The sequence below is a fragment of the Varanus komodoensis genome, unplaced genomic scaffold, assembly GCF_004798865.1.
Source record: "Varanus komodoensis strain SLA01 unplaced genomic scaffold, ASM479886v1 scaffold9, whole genome shotgun sequence".
NCBI classification, from domain to species: domain Eukaryota; kingdom Metazoa; phylum Chordata; class Lepidosauria; order Squamata; family Varanidae; genus Varanus; species Varanus komodoensis.
Genome location: NW_025336598.1, coordinates 5,876,479 through 5,899,666, shown reverse-complemented (window position 1 = coordinate 5,899,666; position 23,188 = coordinate 5,876,479). Strand labels below are relative to the sequence as shown.

General features: G+C 41.3%; 1 protein-coding gene across 8 annotated transcripts in view; it reads right to left on the bottom strand.

The window, feature by feature from the left end:
• HTT (huntingtin) overlaps positions 1-23,188 on the bottom strand; it is a 454,323-nt gene that overhangs the window by 328,480 nt on the left and 102,655 nt on the right. For all 8 annotated transcript variants that reach the window (XR_006413521.1, XM_044417924.1, XM_044417925.1 and 5 more), the window contains 4 exons: positions 8,250-8,361; positions 1,771-1,908; positions 776-934; positions 594-691 (listed from right to left, as the gene is read on the bottom strand). Coding sequence is in view for 7 of the 8 variants with exons in the window: in XM_044417924.1 (XP_044273859.1) it covers positions 594-691; positions 776-934; positions 1,771-1,908; positions 8,250-8,361 (507 nt within the window). In the remaining variant the exon portion in view is untranslated. The remainder of the gene's footprint in view (positions 1-593; positions 692-775; positions 935-1,770; positions 1,909-8,249; positions 8,362-23,188) is intronic.

Below are 23,188 nucleotides of genomic sequence, written 5' to 3'. Positions count from 1 at the left end.
AGGCAAAACAGGAAGACAAGAAAGTCCTGACACATGCAATGATGGTCGGAAGAAAACTGCAGAAGGGGAGGGGTTCCAGCCAGAACAAGTCTAGCTTGGAAAACTTCCCCACAACAAGGTCTGTGCAGGTGCAGAGACAATAAGTGTGATGCACAGAGACCACAAATAAGAACATTTATTACAGTAGGGGAAGGTAGAGCAGAAACTCTACTAGAACAAACATCTACCAAAAGCTACTTTTCAAAATTAGCTGAAGTCTGGAATTGGAGCATTCGCCTTATTTTTATTTTTTTATTTTATTAAAACATTTTTATGCTGCCCCATTCGCCAAAGCCTCGGGGCGGCTTACAACAATAAGTCTTGGATACTGTGTAACACTATACCTGTTCCCAGTCAAGCTCAGATTGCTTTACCTACTACTTTCATGCAAATGATGGAAAGCATACAAAAAAGACTGAATCCTACAAGTCAAAATATGTATAGTCATCACTGGTTATCTGAAGGTTATGCTTATAGACTCCTGTCTCTGTAATAGAGCTATAAATATCAGTTCCACTTGTCAAAATTTTATATTTACAGATGTTTCTGCTTACCCGCACAGCTGTACACGCCAGTTTGCATGTAACTGAAGACTCATCTTTCAGAGTTCTTTGTAACAAAGGTATACAGTCTACCAGTGAAAAACTGTTTCCTGGAAAAAAGGGAAATGAGTACAATGAAACTGAAAATACTATGACAAAAAACTCAGATTCTCACAATTTTTCCCCACTGTTACCTGTTGAAGCTCTTATGGTGGCTAGCCAATTTTCCACATCAAAGCGAGATTTACTGAGAATGGAATAAACAATTGTTCCACACAAAATGGCAGTTGCTCCTCTAATCTGGGGATCTCCATGATCGGTATAATTCGTAATATCATTTATATACTGCTCATCTAGAACAATAAATTAACAGCATATGAGAAATGCAACTTGATTATAGGCATTCTACTTCTTGTTATTTTCCATAGTGCCACTGAAAATTAAACATAAACCTTCTGTTAAAGGAAGGCTGAAAACAAACTACTTCATATCAGATAAACTAATAATAGCCCATGAAATCAGTAAAGCAGAGACATAAGCACATGTTAAGTATTTCAAACATGCATTATGTTTTTATTGTAAAATGCAGCCTCATTAATTAACATTTTGTTACACTTAGAGAAGACCCACTGAAACCAGAGATTTAAGTTAGTCATAACCAAACTAAAACCAAATCAGTAAATCTATTCTAAGTAAACCTGGAACCAATTCAATTGTTTATAATTTTGCGATTCCACTGAATTTAGTGCAAGATCAAACATTTATGGAATACTGTTCCAACCTATATCTGGAATGGGAAATAAGCATTATATACCATTTCTGAGAATGGCTACACTGCTCAGTTATTTAGACACAAGAATGTAATCTGCTGCTACTGCAACAAGGTTAGAGTATTCTATTTTTCACTACATGTAGCAGGAAAGTAAAAGAAGCTATAAATATATTCATTCTGAGTAACAGTCAGACTGGAATCACAATCATACATCTCTTTCTGGATACCTGGGAAGAGCATAAGCTTTTCAGGTACCAGTTGATGGCAAACAACAATGAAAGCTCTATGCTACCTTTAAATCTGGGGATACCTTATTGCTTCATTGCAGATAAGTGTCTGGTAATTTCTGAAGCACTAAGAAATAAAAAATAACTAATTTTTCACATAAAGGTAACAAAGCAATACAAACATACATACCGCTTTCTTCGGTGGCTTCAAAAGGCATTTTATACAGTTTGCTGAAGAATGCTTCAGGATAGAGTGAAATGGCTGCTCCTACACAGCTTACTGCTAAAGCTTTCACACTGACTCTTACATCTTTATCTGGTACCAGTACTAAATAAAAAGGTGACAATAAATAGAATTCCTTTAATTATATAACGTAAACATGCTCACACTTTTAGCCACACTTCTTCATCTGAATAATCATACAGAATTAACAAAATCTAAGTAGTGTAAAAAGTCCTATAACAAAGTATCCGAAACAGGATTTTAAATATGGTTTTTAGTAAGCTTCTAAAATAAGCCTACCAATTTCAGAACGAAAGATAAGCAATATTGAGAATTCTCCTCCAGAAGATGTTCTACTAAAATGGAACCATTTTAGAAACATAGAAACAGAACAAGTCAGAAGGGGTCACCCAGGCCATCTAGTCTGACCCTCAGCACCCAGCTGGCTCCACTCATGACATGCCTACAATGCGCATGTCCAGCCTATCCTTAAACACTCTCATGGATGGAGCTTCAACCACCTCCCATGGAAGCCCATTCCATACCCTAGGGGTCCTAACTATCAGGAAGTACTTCTAGGCATCCATGTTGAAACTTGGTTCCCTGAGCTTTGCTCAATTGGAACGTGTCCTGCCCTCAGGCCATTCCAATTAAATTCGAATTACCTTCCAGGCTCATCAAAACCACCTATTGCTGAGCTGAAGTCCTCACCAGGACTTTCCTAAAGGTCTTATCATATTCCTATGACATTATCAGCATGTGACAGCTATTAGAGCCTTGGTAAAAGAAGTAACTAGGAAGCTAGAAAGTTTACACAGGTTGTGTGGAGTTCTAATTCCTGCTTGGTATGATGCAGTGTTTACGGTGGCATATAGGATCCACCACACACCAATGCATACTAAAGGCCTGTGGACTCAAATCTGACCCCTGGAGGTTTCCTATTCAGCCAATTTAGGCATGGGCTCCTTCCATAGGACCAAGATATGGCAGGGGCTCAAAGGAGAGGCAATGATAGTAATCCTATTGTTATTTCTGGCCACCAATCACATGTAACACTGGGCTCCCCTGAGGAGCAGTGCACTAAACACTGAGCATTCAGCCACCATCTGCAGGAATTCCAACAAGCACCAGCTGAATGTTTCTCATTCCTGCAGGACAAAAGAAGCAAAAGAAGCCACCCAAATTCTTTCCCAGCTTGCACTGGCTCACCTTTTTTCATCCTCCCAAGCACATAGAACGTTACAGAAGGGAAGAAAGAAAGGAGACTCTGATAGGAGTCAGGTCCAAAAACTAAGTAATATATAAACCTTGAGGATCTTGCAGCAAAGAAGGTGATCTAGTGGCCTCCCTTTTCATGAGCATGGATCACTGGATAAACCAAAACCACTTGATAGCTCAAATTTCAACAGAAAAACTCAAAATTCAGGGCTCTTTGCAGCTTAACTGGGTTAATAATTATGAGGGATTCCTCCAACACTTTGAAATCAGATGGGCTGGCCATACGGTAGCCTAACATTTCAAACAAACAAGTGTCGAAGTGTGCATTTGCACAAGTCCAATTAATTTTCTTTAAAAGAAAGGCAGATTGCTTACCTGTAACTGTTGTTCTTCAAGTAGTTATCTGTTCATTCCCACATATGAACTTTACAGGTGCACAGAGCCAGTTGTTGGGGAGCTTCTATACCTAAGTGTCCAACTGGGTGGAAGCCCCACCCTTTCCTATTCCAAGAGAGCATAGAGAGGCTTCATCCCCTCAATTCCATTGAGATTGTCATAGAGCCCAAGGCCGAGGGAGGAATGATCACTGACCTGATCTAGTCCCTTGTGCCCATGGTAAACAAGGGGATGATTGTCAGATGGATAACTTCATATGGGGCCAGAGGGCGTGTTCTGTGAATGCACAGATGACCACTCAAAGAACAACATTATAAGCAACCCATCTTTCTTCACTGCAGTCTTTGTGCATCACATATATGAGCGAATAGCAAGCCTACCTGAGGATGGGCAGAGGGATGATTTCATCACTGGAAGGCAGAAGACAAAGAGAAGACTGCTTTGCCATTGGCCCTTGCATGGATGACTAGCTTGTAGTGCTTGATGAACGCCGAGGGCATGGATCACATAATAAACTTATACACTTCTTGCAGGAGGATCCCTATGAAGAAGACCATAAATGTAGCAAGTACTCAAGTGGAGTAAGCCCTTGGGGAGTGGGGATGAGTTGAAGGCTGGTTCTTTCATATGCCAGAAAGATGGTACGCCATAGCAAATGAAGAGACTTGGTGAGCAGCACAATGATTCCATCCTGGACATATAGAAAGCAAGAGGTCTTCAAATGGCTAATGAGTGGAGGATGGATTCCATCTGGATGGCAGGATGTGCTCACTGTGGACTGAGGTTCTCCTGGAATGTGAAGGTGTTCCATTTTGCCAAGTATGAACTGCTTGTGGACAGCCTGAATGTCTGTGTTGAGGATGTGCCGGACTTCCTGGGGCAGTGTACCTGCCATGGTTTCTAAGGCATGATTCAGCATATTGGGGAGCAGAGAGTCTCAGTGTCAAGATGGAGAACTCGGGTCTGGTCTTGTGAGATCAAATCCTCAGTGTGTAGGGGCCAGAGGAACTTCTTGAGGCCGAGTTCCCAGAGTCAGATCACCCTGTTCCATATTTCTCCCTCTTTTCCTCTGATCCTGAGGGTGCTCACGAAAATCAGGAAAGACAGGATAGACTGAATCCTCATCAATCCATAATGGCTGAGGCAACCATGGGTTCAGGGGTCTCATCAAAAGCCTTGTGAAGGAGACCACTATTACTGTTGTAGCCATGAGACCAAGAAACTGTTGTATGCAGTGGGCCATGGTGATTGGATGTATGCTGAGATGGGCAGCCATTTTGCTTAGTGTGGCTGGTCTGGATGATGAGAGGAGAGCCTTTGCCAAGGGTGAGTCAAGGTGGGGCCCTACAAAGAGAATGGACTAAAGAGGAAAATAACAGATTTTTCATGATTTATACATAGTCCAGCAGAATGTTCAGCAGAGAGGAGGTGGTATGGACAGAATGTCACAAGTCTGCTTTGGAGCAATCAGGAGTCAGTCATCAAAGTATGGAAACACCTGTACTCCCTTGAGGTGGAGGTATGTGCAGACCACTGCCATGCATTTGGTGAAAATGCTGGGGGTAGCTGAGAAGCCAATTGGGAGCACTGAGAATTAGAATGCCTTCTCCCTGATTTGGTATCTGAAAAAGTGTCCATAATTGTGATCTATGGTGATGTGGAAGTAGACATTTTTTCAGATTGACAGAGGTAAACCAGTCCCCTTTTTGTAGAAGAGGGAATACATTCTGCAGGGTGAACAGAACGTCCTTAGTGTGATAAACCAATCAATGCATCTGAGGTTTAGGATGAGGCTAAGTCACCTGTCCCACTTGGGTTCTGTGAAGTACCGAGAGTTGAACTTTCTGATGGGAACTATAAGGGATGTCACTTGTCCCCCACTGGGCACTTGCTAGCCTACCTAAAGCAGGTGTTGGGTTCACATCTGTTGTGTTGGGGGGCCAACTGGACCCTAGAGGGTCACTTGGCATAGGTCTTCCTCTGGTGTTGGAGGTATGGGGCCCCAAACCACTTATGCAGGCTGGTTGCTGTAGACCATGCACTGAGCTGTCAAGCTGGATTTCTCTCAAGAGTCCATCTGCTTCTCTGTTTGTGCACTGAAGAGCAGCTGATGTGGTACCTCCGATCTGCTGGCAGGTGAGCTTGGAGGCCTTCATCTAGCAGGTCCCTATAATCATCAGGCAGGTGTTCACACATGGCATTGACCTTATCCCACAGGAGGAGGAGCAGGCAGGAGGCCTCACAATGTTAGCCAATTTGAGTTGTTGAAATGACAGGGGTGGATGCCCTTATCTGAAGGCCAGACTTGCTAAGTGCATAGGCAACATCTGCGGATATCCAGGATGTACAGTTATGAAGAGGGAGTTCAGAACAAGAGAGTTTCTCAGAGAAAACAAAGCAGGTACGCCTCTGCTCTCCATGAAGTGATGTCAGCAGAGGAGGGCTATACAATTAGAAGTTTGGTGTGCAGACCCTCAGGTGGTGTGCAGAGAGGAGACATGCTCATTTTCAAAACGTTTGTCCTGAAAGGATGGAGTCCAAACATACCCATAAGGAGAGCTCCTAGAAGTAAATACTAGATTGGGTTCAAAACACTCCGTTCATGCTCACATTCACTCTGGGTGATTGTGCTTCTACAACATGCATTGGTCAGTAAGGAACTTTTTGCAGGAAAGGTTTGTGACTTCATCTGGTGATGAGATGGATGGGGCCCTCAAAATAATTGACTCTGAATCCAAAACATAGTCCTCCAGGCTCAATGAAGAGGATGGTGTCCTCAGGGATCTTGGTGTCAAGGGAGTCAGTGATCAGTGCCTCAGTAATGAGGCTCAGTGTTGGACTGGTACCAAGTCCTTATCTCAGCATAGAGGAGGTTGTTTCAATGGATGTGGCATGGTGTTGATGTTTTTGCAACCAAGATATTGTGTCATCCCAATACTGAGAGCCCTGGTCATCATTATATAATGCTCTGGAGACCTCTTGGGAACAAAGCGGTGCCAGTAACCAGTCAGAGGCCCAGTCACGTTCAATGAGGGGAGAATAAGATCTGTCACAGTGTCCCACAGCTGTCAACTGCAGTGTGGATGCCAGTGATGTGATGATAGATAATCTCAGCATCTGGCCATTCACTGAGGGTGGTGGTATTGGTCTTGGCAGGGTGAAGGTGGATCACTCCAGCACAAAACTGGTCTCAGAAGGTAGTGTGGTTTGCTCCCAGAATTGTGCCAATCCCTTAGACACTGATGTGTGGGATGGCTTGTGGGCTGGTGATCTGGCAGGGCTGTCTCTGGACTCCCCTTCTGATGCCAATTTGGCATGAGCTCAGTCTTCCCTTAGAGCCAGAGATCATGATCGGTTGAAGAGTGAAGTCAAGTGAACCCTCAGCACTGAGACTCAATGGGGCCCTTGCAGTGTTTCCTTTTTTCTTGGTGGCAGTGGCAGTCATCCTCTTTGGTTACTTCACTGCCTTCTTGGCCATATGGTCACCTACTGAGGTGAGCATGGGTCAACCAGGAATGCCCTTGTCGCCAAGGTAGATGGGCAGTCCTGTCCCTATTGCCTGGTAGAGCTGGCAACCTGAAGGGACTTCTTCCAAAGTTTCGTCTTCAGGTGGTCAGTCCAGTATCTCAGGGTCTGTTTTGTGAAGGCCTGGCAAAGTGAACAGGCCTCCACAACATGTCCCTCACCCAGGCAGAGAAGACAGAGGGAGTGTCCGCTGGAGGAAAGGAGCATGCTGTCATAGCAAACCCAGCTTCTAAATGACACCAAGGATGCCACTGCAATAGATGGGGAAGGCAGGAGAGAATACAGGCATGGGCAACTTGGTGAGACTGTGTGGCAGTCAGAAGGGAACTTAGGGGATGGGTGGGAGGCTCTCCCATACCCTCTGGAAACAGGAAGAGGAGGAGCTCTTACCCAATTGAATACATACCTACAGATGCTTCCCAACAACAGGACCTACATAGGTGCAAAGCTCATACATGTAAGGCAAACAAACCATGAAGAAGAATCACACATTTGGGGAACATATTTTTAAAAAGGGGTGACAAACCAGTGACCATCCCTCCAATTTACCACTGTGGCACTTTCAAGGGATTGCGAACAGCTATCAAACTAGATATTTCTTTTCACTTTTTCCAAAGGGAAAATGGGAGAAAGGAGAAAAATGTGATAGTAAGCGTAAATGGGCTTTCCTTGCAATTGTGAAAGAGAGAACAGAAAATATGGGTCCTGCCACAGGGTTCCCTGGGATACCTGTAGGAAAACCAAGAGGAAGACAGCATGCTTGTAGCTTATTCACAGGATGGGCGGGCTGTCATGACATGCAAATTTGCCAATTTATAATACTGCAATCCTGTTGATTTTAGTCAGAATTAAGTCCCACTGAATTAACTAATTAATAGGTTAACCATTCTCAGGTAACCAGGTATAGGACTGCAAGCCAAAATATGTTCCCAGATAGATTAGAATTTAAGTTCTTTGCAACTCAGCATTTTACCACATCACATCACAAAATAAACCAATCACATGTTAACTAAATTAAGGATGATCAAGTATTAAAATATTCTAAACATTAGGTTAAAACTACTGTTAAGGTAGCAGAAAGTTGCCAGTACAATGGGACTTTCTCCTCCTGTCTGCTACCAACAGCAGCCTTCCAAACCACCCTAAATATTTGCTCTGGAGAGTTTCCAGAGGGTGTACGGGAGGAAAGCAATCATACACCATTGTCCCCCGCACATCACCACCCACTGGTTCCACAGGCAGAACTACACCTGTCAGTGTATAACACCATTATATTCAACCCAATATGTCCAATTACTTCAACTTACCTCCTTTCTCTCCTGTAAGAAGAAAAGAGGCTGACAGGAGACGAACACAATGAACCAGTGGAGCAGCATTCCCATCATTGTAACATCCTATATCTCCTTTAATTCTAGAGAGCTGTTTTAAAAGGAAAAGCAGTTATATTTGCATAGTATATTCTTTGTAACGAAGATTAAGACTAACATATTCAGAAATTTATTTATTTTAAAACATTTCTTCCCCATCCTTCCTGATAAAACATCTCAGGATGGCTTACAATAAATAAAACAGTAATAATAATAAAATTACAACAGCAACAATAATACAATAATTAAAACAATAAACAACAAAGCAATAAATAAATATCATTTGGCAAAGTAAAAAGAAAGAAAATGCGACTGCAGTCTTAAAACATCTAAAATCCTTAGTTGTTAAAATGATGGTTAAATAAAAAGGTTTTTACCTGGCACCGGAAAGAATATAAAGTCGGCACCAGGTGAAACTTGCTGGGGAGCACATTCCACAATCTGGGTTTGAAATATATACAGTGGTACGTTGGCTCACAAACTTAATCTGTTCCAGGACTCTGGTCGTGACCCAAATTGGTCATGAGCCGAGTTAAATTTCCCCATAAGGTTCAATGTAAATAAGGTTAATCCGTTCTGTAACTTTTTTTAAATCAGAAAAATGTGAAGCAAAGTGACAACAACAAAGATCGCAGCCATCTCCACCCCCTCCCCCGCAAGCACAAGCATGGCCATCTCCCCACCCTCACAGCACAACCGTGATCGTGCCTGTCAACCCTGCACGCGCCTGCCATCCCAGCGCTCTGGGGGGGGGGGAGAGAAGGGCGTGATCGCGGGCGCACTGGGGGAGAGATGGGCGCAAACGGTGCACTGGAGGTGGGGAGATGGCCACGATCCCAGTTGTTTTCATGTAGGGAAGGCATGCGAGATCAGAGGAGCGCTGCTGCAGGAAAGACAGGCAGAATCTCAGCCATATCCCCCGCGGCTCTGCTTTGCTGCTCCTGTTTTTCCTGCAGCAGCACGCCTCTGATCCCGCATGCCTTCCCTGCACGAACAGAACTGCAATCGCGGCCATCTCCCCACTTGAGTGGGGGGAGATGGCTGCAATCTTGGTCGCCACCCAAAGCGATGTTCATGACCCAAGTCAAAAATTTTCAAAATTTTCGTTCGTGACCCGATTTGTTCATGAACCAAGGCGTTCGTGAGCCGAGGTACCACTGTGTGTGTGTGTCTGTGTGTGTGTGTGTGTGTGTTATATAAATATTTATGTTTGAAAGAAAATCAACTACAACATCTTTTCACTTAAAGAATTGCAGAACGTATTTCTAGTGTTTATATCAGCTGGTATAATTTAATAACAGTTGAGTGAAAGGATGATGGCCACACTGGAGATCAGGCCTTCTAATAATATGAATTATTATATGAATTGTAAAACCCATACAAAAAAATCATATAGGGCACGCTTACATTTTTTTTTCTACTCACTGGAAAAAATAGTTCTCCTAGAACAATTTTGATTGAGGTAATATTCTTAGGTAGAGCATAATATCTGCAGATATACTGGCCTTACTCTGTTCACATGAAGTGGAAAGGTTAAGCTTCACAGCATGTAAGTAAAAGGTATCCAAACCAGCATATTCTCACATATTTGAGGTGATACATTAGAATTATTATTCTCCAGAAACCACCACTAATTCTACACTTCTACGTCTTACCGGAATTCTCTCCTCAAGGGGAATACTTCGCTCCCTTTGTTTCACTATCCCTTCAATTTAGAACAGGTTCATTTTCCTGCCTGGTACATAGTTTTGTTATTCATTATTTACTCTGCTAACTTGTTTCTTTGTGCGCAGATTTTTGTATCTTGTAAATTAGGTTGGTACATTTTATCTTCATATTGTTATTCTTTTATTTTCACATTATTTTTATTGCTTTGACAATCTTATTAAGCAGAAAAGTAGCTTATAAAAGCAAGCTAAATGCTGCTCCCTAAATCTACAATTTGAAAGATTACACACAAGGTTATACTAATCATTGTCTGAGAATGCCAGATTATAAAACCAAAGAGGCAAGATCAGTTTTCACCACAAAATTGCTGCGAAGAATTCTAGTGATCCAAAGATATCAAAGCAAGTGTGGCTGAAATCTATGGAATGGAAGGGTTAGCACCAATTTCCATTTCCCCTAATTGCACAAGCATTTATTGGCTTGTGCATTTGAGTCCCTCTCTGTCTACCACTAGCTTTGTACTGAACACTTCTTAGCTCATTGGCAGCAACAAGAGCAAAGTCTTCAGTATTTGGGATGGATGCACACACTTCCCTATAGTTTACAAAGAAAATGTATGGAAACTGAGAAGCAGCTAGGCCTAAATTGTGCTCACTCATAATCTTATACATACATACAGATCTGATCTTGTTCAACACAGCCAGCTAGAATTACAGACTTAACATAAAATGGGGATTATTCTTAGGTGTCCCTGACCAGCTGAGGGTTTGTTTTATTTGGTTTCTCTCAGACAGGGTTCTCACAACTTTATTTACTCCACTCCTCTTAAATGAGAAAGAGTCTAGGAAGCTCAAAAACCCAGAGCTCATCTTCAGCAGCAGCAGTCACAATCTAAGAATGACTTGTGTGGGCACACTTCATTAGACAATGACTTTTAACTTCTGTGAAGAAAACAGATTGACTAGGAATGAAGCAACACCACACCAGCAAGCAAGCAAAGAGTCATGTTGGTTGCTTTGTTTTCCATGATGTCCTCGCAACCTATTTTATATATATGTGCATGTGCATGCACAGACACATACATACATACATAAACATACTTTTTAGAAAGGTCTTCCTTTTCTGTGGTAGTAGCCTAGGCAATTGGGTGGGAATGAATACTCAGGAAACTGATCACTTTTTTTTTAGAGTACTTCCTATTCATTTCCCACTGCAGAATAAGAGTGACCCCTCAGGACACAAATTGGCCCAAGCCAGAAATTTCCTTCTCTCATCTCTTTTTTCTCTAGCAGTGGGGAGTTGATGGAAAAGAGCCGACAACCCTGGAGTACTCTGAGATCAGAGACTCCTCAAATTCATATACAAACAGGCTGCTTGCCTGTAAGGGTCATTCTTTGAGTGGTCATCTGTGTGTTCACACATATGGGCTTTTATGCCTGTGAACTGCCTATTTTCAGAAAACATCTATAGTTACGCATTCATTTTGAGCGGAAGGCCCTCCCATTACTGTTCCCAGGAAGCAAGGAGAGAGGTTCCTGCCCATCCCCTCAGTTCTTAAGGAGACTGCCATGGATCTCTGGACCAAGTGGAAGGAGAAGGATCTCCCAGCCCAATCTGGCACTGTGTGTTCATGGAAAGTAAGGAAGTACCTGTTGTAAGGAGTAGGACCAGAGGGTGGGTTCTATGAATGCACAGATGAATGACACTTACAGACAAGAAACCGGCCTTTCTTCTTCATAGTCTCTGTACATCACATATATGGGTGAATAATTAGCTTACTGTATGAAGGATGGGGGTGCTGCTGTTGTCAATGCATAACAGAAGAGAGGACTGACCTACCAAAGGGTACAGTCTGCCCTCACACAGACATCCAACAGGTAGTGTCAAATGAACCTCAAGGGTGTAGTCCATGTGGCAGCCCAACATGGATGGGTGTGGATATGGATAGGGCTTGTTTGGAGTGGGCCCTAGATTCTGTGGTAAGTTGAAGGTCCTCATTCTCATATATTTTATATTGTTATTTTTTTATATTGTTAACTAGTTTATATTTTATTGTATTATATTTTAATTGATATCTTTGTGAGCCACCCCGAGGCTTCGGCGAATGGGGCGGCATAGAAATTTTCTAAATAAATAAATAAATAAGAGGCAGATGGTACTGACCATCCACTTAGAACGTGAAGAGAGTAGGTCTCCCTTTTTCTGACCATCATAACATGAACAGCTGGGGTGAGCAGTGGAAAGTCTCAGTCCCTGATTTATAGAAGGCAAGGGCCATCCAGGGTAGATTCTACTGGAGCGGATGGGCCTATGAAGAAAGCAGAGATGACAATCTTTTGGCTGAGGTGGAATGGTGAGATGAGCTTGCGTAGGAAGGCTGGGTCTAGGAGACAACAGCTTTGTCCCTGTGGAAGATTAGTTAGGGTGGATCTACTCAGAGGTTGAAGAGATCACTGATATGATGGGCCAATGTGATGGCCCCTAGGAAGGCCACCTTGCAGGATAAAAGTCACAAGTCGGTTGTGACCAAGGCTTCAAATGGTCTTTTGGTGAGAATGTGTATCAGTACTGACAGGCTCCATGCTGAGATGCAGAGCCAGGTGGGAAGGGAAAGGAACTTTAGTCCTTTGAAGAACCTGTGTACCAGCAAATGTGCAAAGAGTGAAGCTTCTTCAATAACTGGGTGAAAAAAGGCGATGGCTGCCCAGAATACAAAGACTGATGAGGAGGCGAAACCTTTCCAGAAGTGGGTCTGCAAGAAATGCAAGATTTGTTTGATGGTGGCCCACCATGGGTCTGAACCTTCCTGGCATAAAATAATAGTGAAGGTTTTCCACTTTGTCAAGTAAGACCTCCCTGTGAATGGTTTCATGGCCACAACTAGTATGGCTGTCACTTCAGGCACTAGTGTCACTTCAGGCACCCTCCTGTTCTAGGGTGCGAGCCTCCAGGCTGTGAGGTGCAAGGTCCCAATGTCTGGATGGGGGATTTGCCCCTGGTCCTGCAAGACCAGGTCATGCCTGCATGGCAGATGAATGAAGGTCTCCTGGCAGAGCTGGGTGAACCATGGATGTCTCAGCCACCATGGTGTGATGAGCACACAGTCCTTCCCATTTGTCCTGATCTTTACAATTGTCCTGGTGATTAGGGGGAAACTGGGTCCTGCTTCATCATATGAGAAAGGCATCCCAGAGAAAGTCAGTTTTCTGTCCCACCCTGGAGCAGAACTGGGGTTGTGTTGTGGGCTGTGGCAAAGCAGTCCACTGATTATGTCCCCATCTGTCATAAAGATCATGGAGAACCATGTCATTCAGCTCCCACTTGTGAGAGTCAAGGGTTGTACAGCTGAGAGCATTCGCTAAGATGTTGTTCTTGCCTACCACATGGGTCACTGTGATCTGGATGTCCATGGCAGTGCACCAGTCTATGTCTATGGTTAGCCTGGTGAATAGGATGGACCATGTGCCTTCCTGCTTGTTCAGATATAACATCACTGTTGTGTTATCTGTGGTAATCTGAACATGTTGGTCAGGCAGGGAGGTTTGGAAAGTGATCAATGCCTTGCATAAAGCCAGCACCCCCAGGAAGTTTATGTGGTGGCAGGTTTCTCTGTGGTTCCAGGATCCTTGAGTCTGTAGGTCACTGCAGTGTGTTTACACTGAATTTGTCTGTGGTGACAGTGACAGTCAGCTCTGGTGGGAGAAAGCTGATCTTTTCTGTGAGGGTATGTGGGATGGTCCACCATTGTACATTGTGTTTTGGAATGAGAGTAGAGTGCCCAAAATGGTGCTGTGGGGTTCTCCCCTATGGTTTAAGTGTGGATGAACCATAGCCAAAGCAGTCTCATCCATACTGTGGCAAAGCAGACCACCACTATTGGCTGTTATAATGCTAAGACGCTTTTGTATCTTGTGAGCCATGCTGAACTCTGTTGTGCTGAGGTCAGCTGCCAAGTTGTGTAGCACTACAGCTCTGGGTTCTAGGATTAACACCCTTTTTGAGAGTGAGTGGGAAGGGGAGATCACAGATTTTTCATGATTTAGAAACAATCCCAGTGTTTGAAGTAAAGAGCTCGTGGCATGGACTAAGCCCTGAAAGTCAGTCTTTGATGGGGCTACCAGGACCCAGTCACCTAAATATGGGTAGACCTGCACTCCTTGGAGTCAGAGGTGTGTGCATACCACCACCATGCATTTCATGAAGTCCCTGGGGGGAGTAGAGAGGCCAAAAGGGAGCACTAAAACTAGGAAAGTCTCCTCCATGATTTAGATGGGCAGGAAGTGCCTATAATAGTGGTCTATGGTTATGTGGAAGTAAATGTCTGTAAGGTCAATTGACGCAAACCAGTCTTCCTGCTGCACTAAGGGAAGAATGATCTGCAAGGTGAAGATTCTAAATTTCCTGGGGGTGTTGAACCAGTTGAGGCCCCTGATGTCTAGAATCAGTCTGTGTCCTGCTTCGACACTGTTAAATATCATGAGTAGCAAACCTCTCGACAGGTTGGAGTGGACTCTCTTGATAGTACCTTCGGAGAGTAATGTGTCCACCTCTGACAGTAGTGGCAGGAATGGGGGTGTGCCTTTGATCATGCCAAGAGGGAGGAAGGTGTAAAACTTGATCCTTTCCATGAGGAACAAGACACATGAATCTGCTGTTATTGCTTCACATTTGCGGATATATCAGGCAAAATGTCTGTCAAAGTCGGTGTGAGGGGAAGGAGAGGTGGGGGTGGCTGGTAGGGACCATCAGCTTGATCATGTGTGGGTGCTTTTGCACCTGCCTAAAATGGGCTAGAAGGTTACACATATTTTGTTGTGGAGCCATCTGGAGCCTGTGAGGACAGTCAGCATACCAGCACCTCTGCTGGGTGAAGGAGGTCCCCAAGTCACTTATGTAGTCTGGATGACAGCTGTTGGAACTCCATACTTCTGGCTGTATATTGCACCTACTGGATGGAGTCTATCCTTTTGTCCATTTTCATCTATCAAAGGTAAGGTCTTCAATGTGCATGTCTCCTGTGGGAGTTTGGCCAAGCAGAGCCAGGCATGAATGCCCAATGCCATCATCATGGCCTTGACAGTGCAGTACACATGATGGCTGGCTGCCGCAATTTGGTGATTAGCATGTTTGGAAGCCTCTGTGTGCAGGAGGTGGGATGTCTGCCTGAGTTCGACAGGGAGGTGCTCAGTCATGGCCCTTATCTTTTCCCACAAAAACAAGTGAAAGCAGACCATGGCCTCATTTCTATTAGGCTAGACATGCACATGGTGGACATGTCGTGAGCGGAGCCGGCTGCAGCCAGAGGTCAGAGTAGATGGCCTGGGAGGCCCCTTCTGACTTGCTCTGTTTCTATGTTTCTATGTTTGTATAGTTGGATACACACAGACCCAGAGATGAGGTTGAGGATGGTCTCATCAAATCATCCACGCTATGCCCATCTCAGTTAACAGGAGCAGAGAGTTCTTGTTGTGATGCCCGCCCCATGCGCCAATTCCACAATAAAAGAGTTCAGCCTCTGTTCCCTTTCCAGCACTCCATACATGGACTCAACCTTCCTTGAAGGAGTAAGGGAGGCAGCAAGAGACTCCCAGAGCTGCTTAACAGAGCAGGGCTGATAGGAAGGGGACATCCCCTGGTGCCAAGCCCTCATGCCCAAAGACTAGGTCAGGGATCTGGTCCCTCTGTTGCTCAGTCTCAAGTCTCAGATTGGTGGCCATCCTAAGCACCTGCTCTGCAAAGTGGTCCCTCTCCTCCAAAGGAGATGGTGGATCCTGCTCGACTGGCACTGGTGGACAACACCAATGGGCACAATGAGATCACCAACTCCAAGATGTATTCTGGGCTGGAGGATGAAGGCGTGCTTGCAACCCCTTGCACCAAGATGTAGTCACCGCTGGAGAGCATTGTCAATTTGGTGCTGATCCGGTACTAAAGGCTGGTAGAAAGACCCAATGTCAAGATGTCATTCAGGCCTGGACTTCTGGTAATGGTGTTGGGACGAGACAGTGGTGATTAATGGGGCTCCGTTATCACGCTGGTTAATTGTCTGGTAGCGGGCCGTGGGAGGCCCATCTAAGCCGTCGGGGCGAAGATAGAGTACCTGGGGAACCTCCTGGACGGTGTGGAGCGGCAACCCCACATCTACTGGGAGGAAATCAGGCATTTCTCAGCCGGACAACACAGGGGGGAATAAAGCCCCCCCCCCCATAAGTCCTCGACATACCGCCTTTAGATTAGTATTTAGTTATAAATACGTCGGATGTATTGGAAAACATTTTTATTTCTTCTTTTTTGCAATGCTACCCGTGGAAAAAGCTGTATTCTTTGCTAATTGATACAAAGGAAAAAGAAAAAGCCCTTTGGATGGAGGAGGAAAGAAATCTTCCCCCCCACCACAGAGTTTAAAAGCAGCGAATTAAATGAGAAGAAAGAGACAGAGCTCTTTGTAAATAAGGAAAAGACTTTTCCTCTTTAATCTCTCCAAGGGCGAAGAATCAAAATAATAATTACTGTGGAATCAAATGATAGAAGGATCTTTCTTGTATGTTGGATTTTTGCCAACATTAACTGGTTATCTGCCAGAAACTTAAATACTGTGGTGTTTTTCTTTCTACTGTGATGGTTCTTTCTGGGCCAAAGAATTAAAATAAACAATTACTGTGAAATTGAAGGATAGAAGGATTTTTCATGTATGTTGGACTATTACCAAGAACAGATAGAAGGACAAAATTTGCTTATAGAAGTGGCTATCTTTCTTTTTGTTCCTGGGACCTCTGCCAAAAGTATCTCGACATTTGCCAAGCCTTTGTTCTTGAGTTAATTGCTATTAGTATGGAAGAATTACAGAAGACACTCTCACCAATACAGACTTCTTTAACAGCTTTGCAATTATCCCAACAGGCAATACCAATACAGCAGGAGACTATTTTAATGGAACAACTTGATCGTTTTTTAATTGAACAAAAACTTGTTCAATTTGACAAATTAGACATTTCCATTAATAAGGCTTTGGGCAAGCGATTTGTACTTGAGCAGAATATACAAAATACCCAACAAGCAGAAGGAAAATCTGAAACAAGAAAGACAATAAGCAAGCTAGCATGGGATTGGCTTGTAAATAAGCAACAAACAGATAGAAAATTCGAAATAATGGAAAAATCAACACAATCAGTGAATCTAATAAGCAAGCTTTCATGGGATTTGCTTGTCATGTTGGAGAAGATAGTTAACCATTTAAGAGAGGCTATGCTTATGTGGCTACAACTGAAGACACATAATGATAATATAAAGAAAGAAGAAAGGTTCAGTAGAGGTGTAAAGAAAAAGAAAAAATAGATATGGCAGAGGTGTAAAGAAAAAATAAGAGAATTTTTTTCTTTTTACTTCAAAAAGGGATGATTTATATAGGTTGGTATGTTCATATGTGACGTAGAAAGGCTAAGCTATTATTGCTGGTGAAACATTAGCAACTTAGCTTAATGAAATACTGTTTAAAAGGTATTATAGGTATCAGTTGCCACCAAATGGATTAGTTAAGACATCTTTAAAGATGTTAAATGGGTGTCTCTGACTTTATTTGTAATTGAAAATAAGAGAACTTATCATCTTAAAAAGCAATGCCTTAAATGGGTTGGCAGGTTTATATATGATATGAGAAGGGTAAGTTACTGTTGCTGGTGATGTAAGGGATGGATATAATTGAGGTATGTTGAAGAATGTAAATAGTTGGGCTTCTGTATGGAATTAACTGTATTTGTCTAAATGATGTTTAAGCTAGATGAAACATTAGTAATTTAGCTTAAAGAATTTTTTTAAAAGATATTATAGGTATTAGGTACTACCAAACAGAGTAGCTAAGATGCCTTTAGAGATGTTAAATGGATGTTTTTGATGCTATTTGTAACTGTGGTAGTGAGGAAGTTATCTGTCTACCATAAGAAAAATCAAAAGATTTTGAATTGTCTAGAAATGTTTAGATTGAATTTATCATGGAAGAAGAAAGAAGATATTGCACTGCTTCCATTTAACAGTGGTCAAGAGAAACAGGACTTTGCAAGAAATGAAGGGATTGATTTTACTGATGAAGGAGAAGGAAGATAGTGACTTCTATCAAATTTGGAACTTTTTTTTTTAATTGGCTGGAGAAACAGGACTTGGTTCTGATCTAAAGATGTTTTCAAGTTATTATAAACGTATTTGAGTATGATCACAGAATGTTAAAAGATACATAGTAGGGGGTTGACTCAGTAAGTCCGATGTGTGTGATGATTGTTGTTTGTAGTGTTAGTTCAAAATTTTAATAAAATTTCTTTAAAAAAAAAGATGTCATTCAGGCCTGATGCCAATTTGGTACCAAGGCCTGGTGTTGGCTCAGTACTAATGCTTGGTGATGGCTCAGCATGAAAGCCCTGGAATGACTTCTGGTGGTAAGACTGTCTCACAGGCTGGGTGTGGAGGAATGGCAAATGGCAGGCAGCCTGCTCTCATCTCCCCAGTTCTATGGAATGAGGGCAGTGTGTGTGGCCCTGATGTCAGACTTGATTGGTGTAAGAGAACCAACATTACTTGGCTTGGTACTGAGGCCTTGGTGGAGTCATCATGCCCAGTCTCAGAGCAGAAAGATGCTGAGCCACACCCCAATCAATAAAAGGAGAGTGGGAGTGATCCTGGTGTCCACTTGACAAAATTGTCAAGCTACTTTCTGAGGGCAGTGTTCTCAGGCTAGAGGCAGTGACTGGGGAGCATTTCAGTCATGAGTTGGATAACAGAGTTGGTTTCTGTGGGTGCAATCATCTTGGAGTGGAGGTTAAGGAAGAGTGGTGGCCAGTTGGTATAGTGGGCCGGGCACCCAATTCATTTCCTGCTGCAGCAGCAGGAATCGCTCTCAGCTCTGGTGAGCAGGAGCAGTTGGTGGGCACCAGAGACCTGATGGTTGAAGTTGACGGAGGCTCACTTTCTTTTGCTTCAGTGTGATGGCAGCAGCTATCCCCTTAGCATGTGTTTTGTTTTTGGCGCTGCATGTTTGCCCTCGGATATGGAAGAACAATCCGGTCCTTTTTTAGAGGACCCTACAATGTGCAGGGCCTTCTTCTGTCGTTTGGCCTTAAGCTGATCGGCTCAACATTTCCTAGTTTGTTTTGTGAAGGCCTGACAATGTATGCAGGTCTTCCCCCTCCCCGCCCCATTTTTTTAGACCAAAAAAACCCATAAATACAATATATCATAACAACAATAATATAACAAAAACACAATAATACAAGGTGTTTTTAAAAGGAGACCAATGCTACCACCATTCACATACTATAACAATTAATAATATATAATATACTTCAATTATTTCCATATCCCTCCAGAAATTCATATAATAATCTTGACTGGGTTTACAGCCTTTCCCTTCTATCAGTACTGCTTTTACAAAATTTTCCATTGTCATTATATGTATTTGCTTTCATTAACCCTATTTTAATTTCTATTTCTGTCATCAGTTTATCATTAATTACCATGTTCCATATTTCATTATACCATTCATGCCTTTGTAAAACCCAATTCTGTTTCCAATATTTAACTATCACTAGCCTAACTGCTATTATCATACTTGCAATCAATTCTTTCTTAGCTTCATTTATATCTTGTTTTTCTATCAACAGTAATAACACCTTTCTTGGTGGCATTTCTAAGACTATATCTAAAATTTCTCCAATTTCCTTAAATACCATAATCCAAAACTTTTGTATGTTTTCACAATCCCACCGCATATGTTTATAAGTTCGGATCTCTTTACCACATCTCCAGCATATATTAGAATATTTGTCATCAATTTGATTTGACTTAACTGGTGTTAAATACCATCTCCATATCACCTTGTATCTATGCTCTTTAATCCTAACGGACATATTCTTATATACTCTTCTGTTCCAAATATTCTTCCAATCCTTGTCTTTATTTCACCGACATTCATTTCTCAAATTGATTTTAAACTTTTTGTCTGATCCCCTAACTCCATTAATATCCAATAGATTTTGGCAATTCTTCCTTTACTTGTATATTCTTCCTCAGTCTCACATTCTTTTATGATCATTTCAAATTTTGTTAATTGCTTTCCAATCCTTTAATTCTATTTTTGGGAATTTCTCCATTACGGCCACTGGTGTTAATGGAGAAATTCCTGGGATTAACTGTTGTCTCCGTTTTTCCCATACTTCCATCGAATTTTTTAAAAAGGGATTTTGAATTCTTTTAATAATCTTTTTAATATCCTTTTTAAACCAATATGTCTTTAAATGATCACCTATTTCCCTTAATTCTTTTAATTTGATATCATTCCATATTAATTCTTCATTTTGGGCTATAATACCTGAACTATCTTTAATTGGTTTGCAACCCAATACTTTTTAACATTTGAAATGCCCAGCCCTCCTTTTTTTTGTTTTGATTCATACCATAGTACTTTACTTATTCTTGCTCTCTTTCTTCCATTACATTAAACCTCCAATAATTTCTGCATTTCCTTTAATTCATGATCATAAAACCTGATCGAGATCATCCAAAACAAAAAAGTAATCTTTGGCAGAATTTTCATTTTTGTTAGCAGTTGAAACCCTTCAGCAAACAGGGCAGGACCCATAAAGATGGCAACAAGGGAAGGAATTCTGGAGCCAGGATGCCGCAACACTTCCCAGCTCCTTTCTAGAGGGGGAAGGCACTTGAAGGAAGAGGATCTGAAAGGACAGAGGGTTTGCCTGAGGGCAGGTTGTCCTGCAGATAACCTGGCCCCAGGCTTCCTGGAGGTCAGATCCCACCAGGAGCTTGGACAGCAAACAAGGAAAGAGTCTTAAGTGCCTACAAAGGGCAGAAGCTTTCCCAAGTGATGTATTTTTGTCTCTGGGTGGCCTAAGGACCCTGCTGAGATGCTAAATGGTGTACATGTTGTGAGCGGACCCGGCTGCTGCGGAGGTCAGATTAGATGGCCCGGAAGACCCCTTCTGACTCGCTCTGTTTCTATGTTACAGCTATTCTTCCAAACCATGATAATTTTACCTTTTTATATTTTCCTATTTTATCTTTTATGTCCTTCTTTTCATAGTTTTTCTTCTTTAATTCTTGACTCTCTTTTGGAATATCGATTCCTAAGTATCTAATATTGTCTACTATTTTTTTCTTCACTATTATGATTATATAACATCATTTTGGATTTTTCCCAATTAACTTGCAATCCACTATATTTCCCAAATTCCTTTAAATGTAAATATATTCTCTCTATAGTATTTATTGAGTCTTGAAATGTTAGCAATGTGTCATCTGCAAACAAATTAATTTTAATTTTCTGACGTACTCCAAGTCCTTCTGTGTATCATTCCTAAATGCATTTGCCAATATTTCCATCATTAAAGCAAATAATACTGGGGATAAAGGACAACCTGTCTTGTCCCTCAGCTTAGGATTATTGTTTCTGTAATACCATCGTTTACAATTATTTTTGCCGTATTTTCTGAATATAATTGATTTATTACTTTCTTAAACTTTACTCCAAATCCCATCTTCTCTGTTAAAATCTTCACTGTTGGCCATTCCACATAGTTAAAAGTTTTAAATATATCTAATGCTAGTATACTTGCCTTTATATTTTGCTTCTCAATATAATAGTTAATATTTAATACTCTCCTTACCACATCTGACATTTGTCAACGTCTTATAAACCCACATTGATCATACTTTATATATTTATCTATAAATTTATTCAATTTATTTACCAATATCGCTGTAAAGATCTTAGCATCTTGATTAATGAGAGATATCAGTCTGTAAGATCCAGGATTTATAAGGTCTTTGTTAGGTTTTGCTAACAGTACTTTTTTTTCTTTTTCTTTTTTTTTCTTTTTTCTTTTTTGACTTGTGCGGCTCTGGTCAGCATTTTGGAATTTTTATTACTATTTTCATAAAATTCCCTTTTCAAGTAAATTAGATTTCTTAGAACTTGTTCTAATTCAATATTTTGTATTTCTTTTCTTTTTGCTGTTAATTCTAACATAATTTCATCTACTCTGCTTTTAATACATTCATTCTCTAATTCTTTAATTTCTTCTTCTAGTCTCATTATATGTTGCTCTTTTTGTTTTTTAAATTATATGAATATTTTATTCCTAACCCTCTTACCACTGCTTTCATTGAATCCCATATTACATTTGTATTACTACCTCCTTTTTATTTCCCATATTTCTTTTAATTCTTTTTCCATTTTTTCTAAAATCTTTTCATTTTTAAAAATCCTTAAATCTATCCTCCATCTATTTGCCTGACTATAAACACATTTTATTTCCATTTCCATTGTTATCACTGCATGGTCTGATATTTTAATTACTTTTATATCTGCCTTAACTATCTTGGACAATATTTGTGAAGTTACAAATATATAGTCTATTCTTATAAAATTTTATAACTATTTGAATAAAATGTATAACTCTTCTGTTCCCCATTTAATTCTCTCCAAACATTTTAAAATCTGCTTTCCTCAATAAATCTACTTAAATCTGTATTCTTATAATTTATATCTGACTTTGATGGGTTGGATTTATCTTTTTCTTTATCCATAACCATATTATAATCATCCGCCATTATCACATATCCTTTTTTTTAATTTTTCTATTTCTTTATGTAACTTGTTGTAGAACTACCTTTGGTTTATATTAGGTGCATATATATTAGCTAATGTCACCTTTTGTCCATACATTAGACCTTGTATTATTAGAAATCTCCCCAAATGGTCATCCGTCTTCTAATTCTCCTCTTCTTCTGGATCTCCTCTTCTTCCTGCCTCTATAAAGAGGATGAGCCTCCTGCTGCTATGCCCAACTTCTCTTTCTCACTATCTCTTCTCTCCTTCTCTGTCTTCCTTCTTGTAAATGTAGATACAAAATGTCCTTTAACTTTTGCATTTGTGCTAATGTATTCCTCATCCAAGTAATTCTGAGCATCTTCAGTAATTCCAGTGATTCTTGCTTTGTAGCCAATCTGTAATATTTTCCATTATATGCAAACCTCATAAAAATTGGGAACACCCAACTATATTTTACGGAATTCTTTTGGAGTATTTGACAGACTTAAGACATATTTCTTCTCCACTGCAAAGTCTCATTACATAGATCAGGAAAGACTTGAATCTGATGACCTTCCAGCATAATTTATGTCATATTCCGTAATTTCAGTATCAGTTG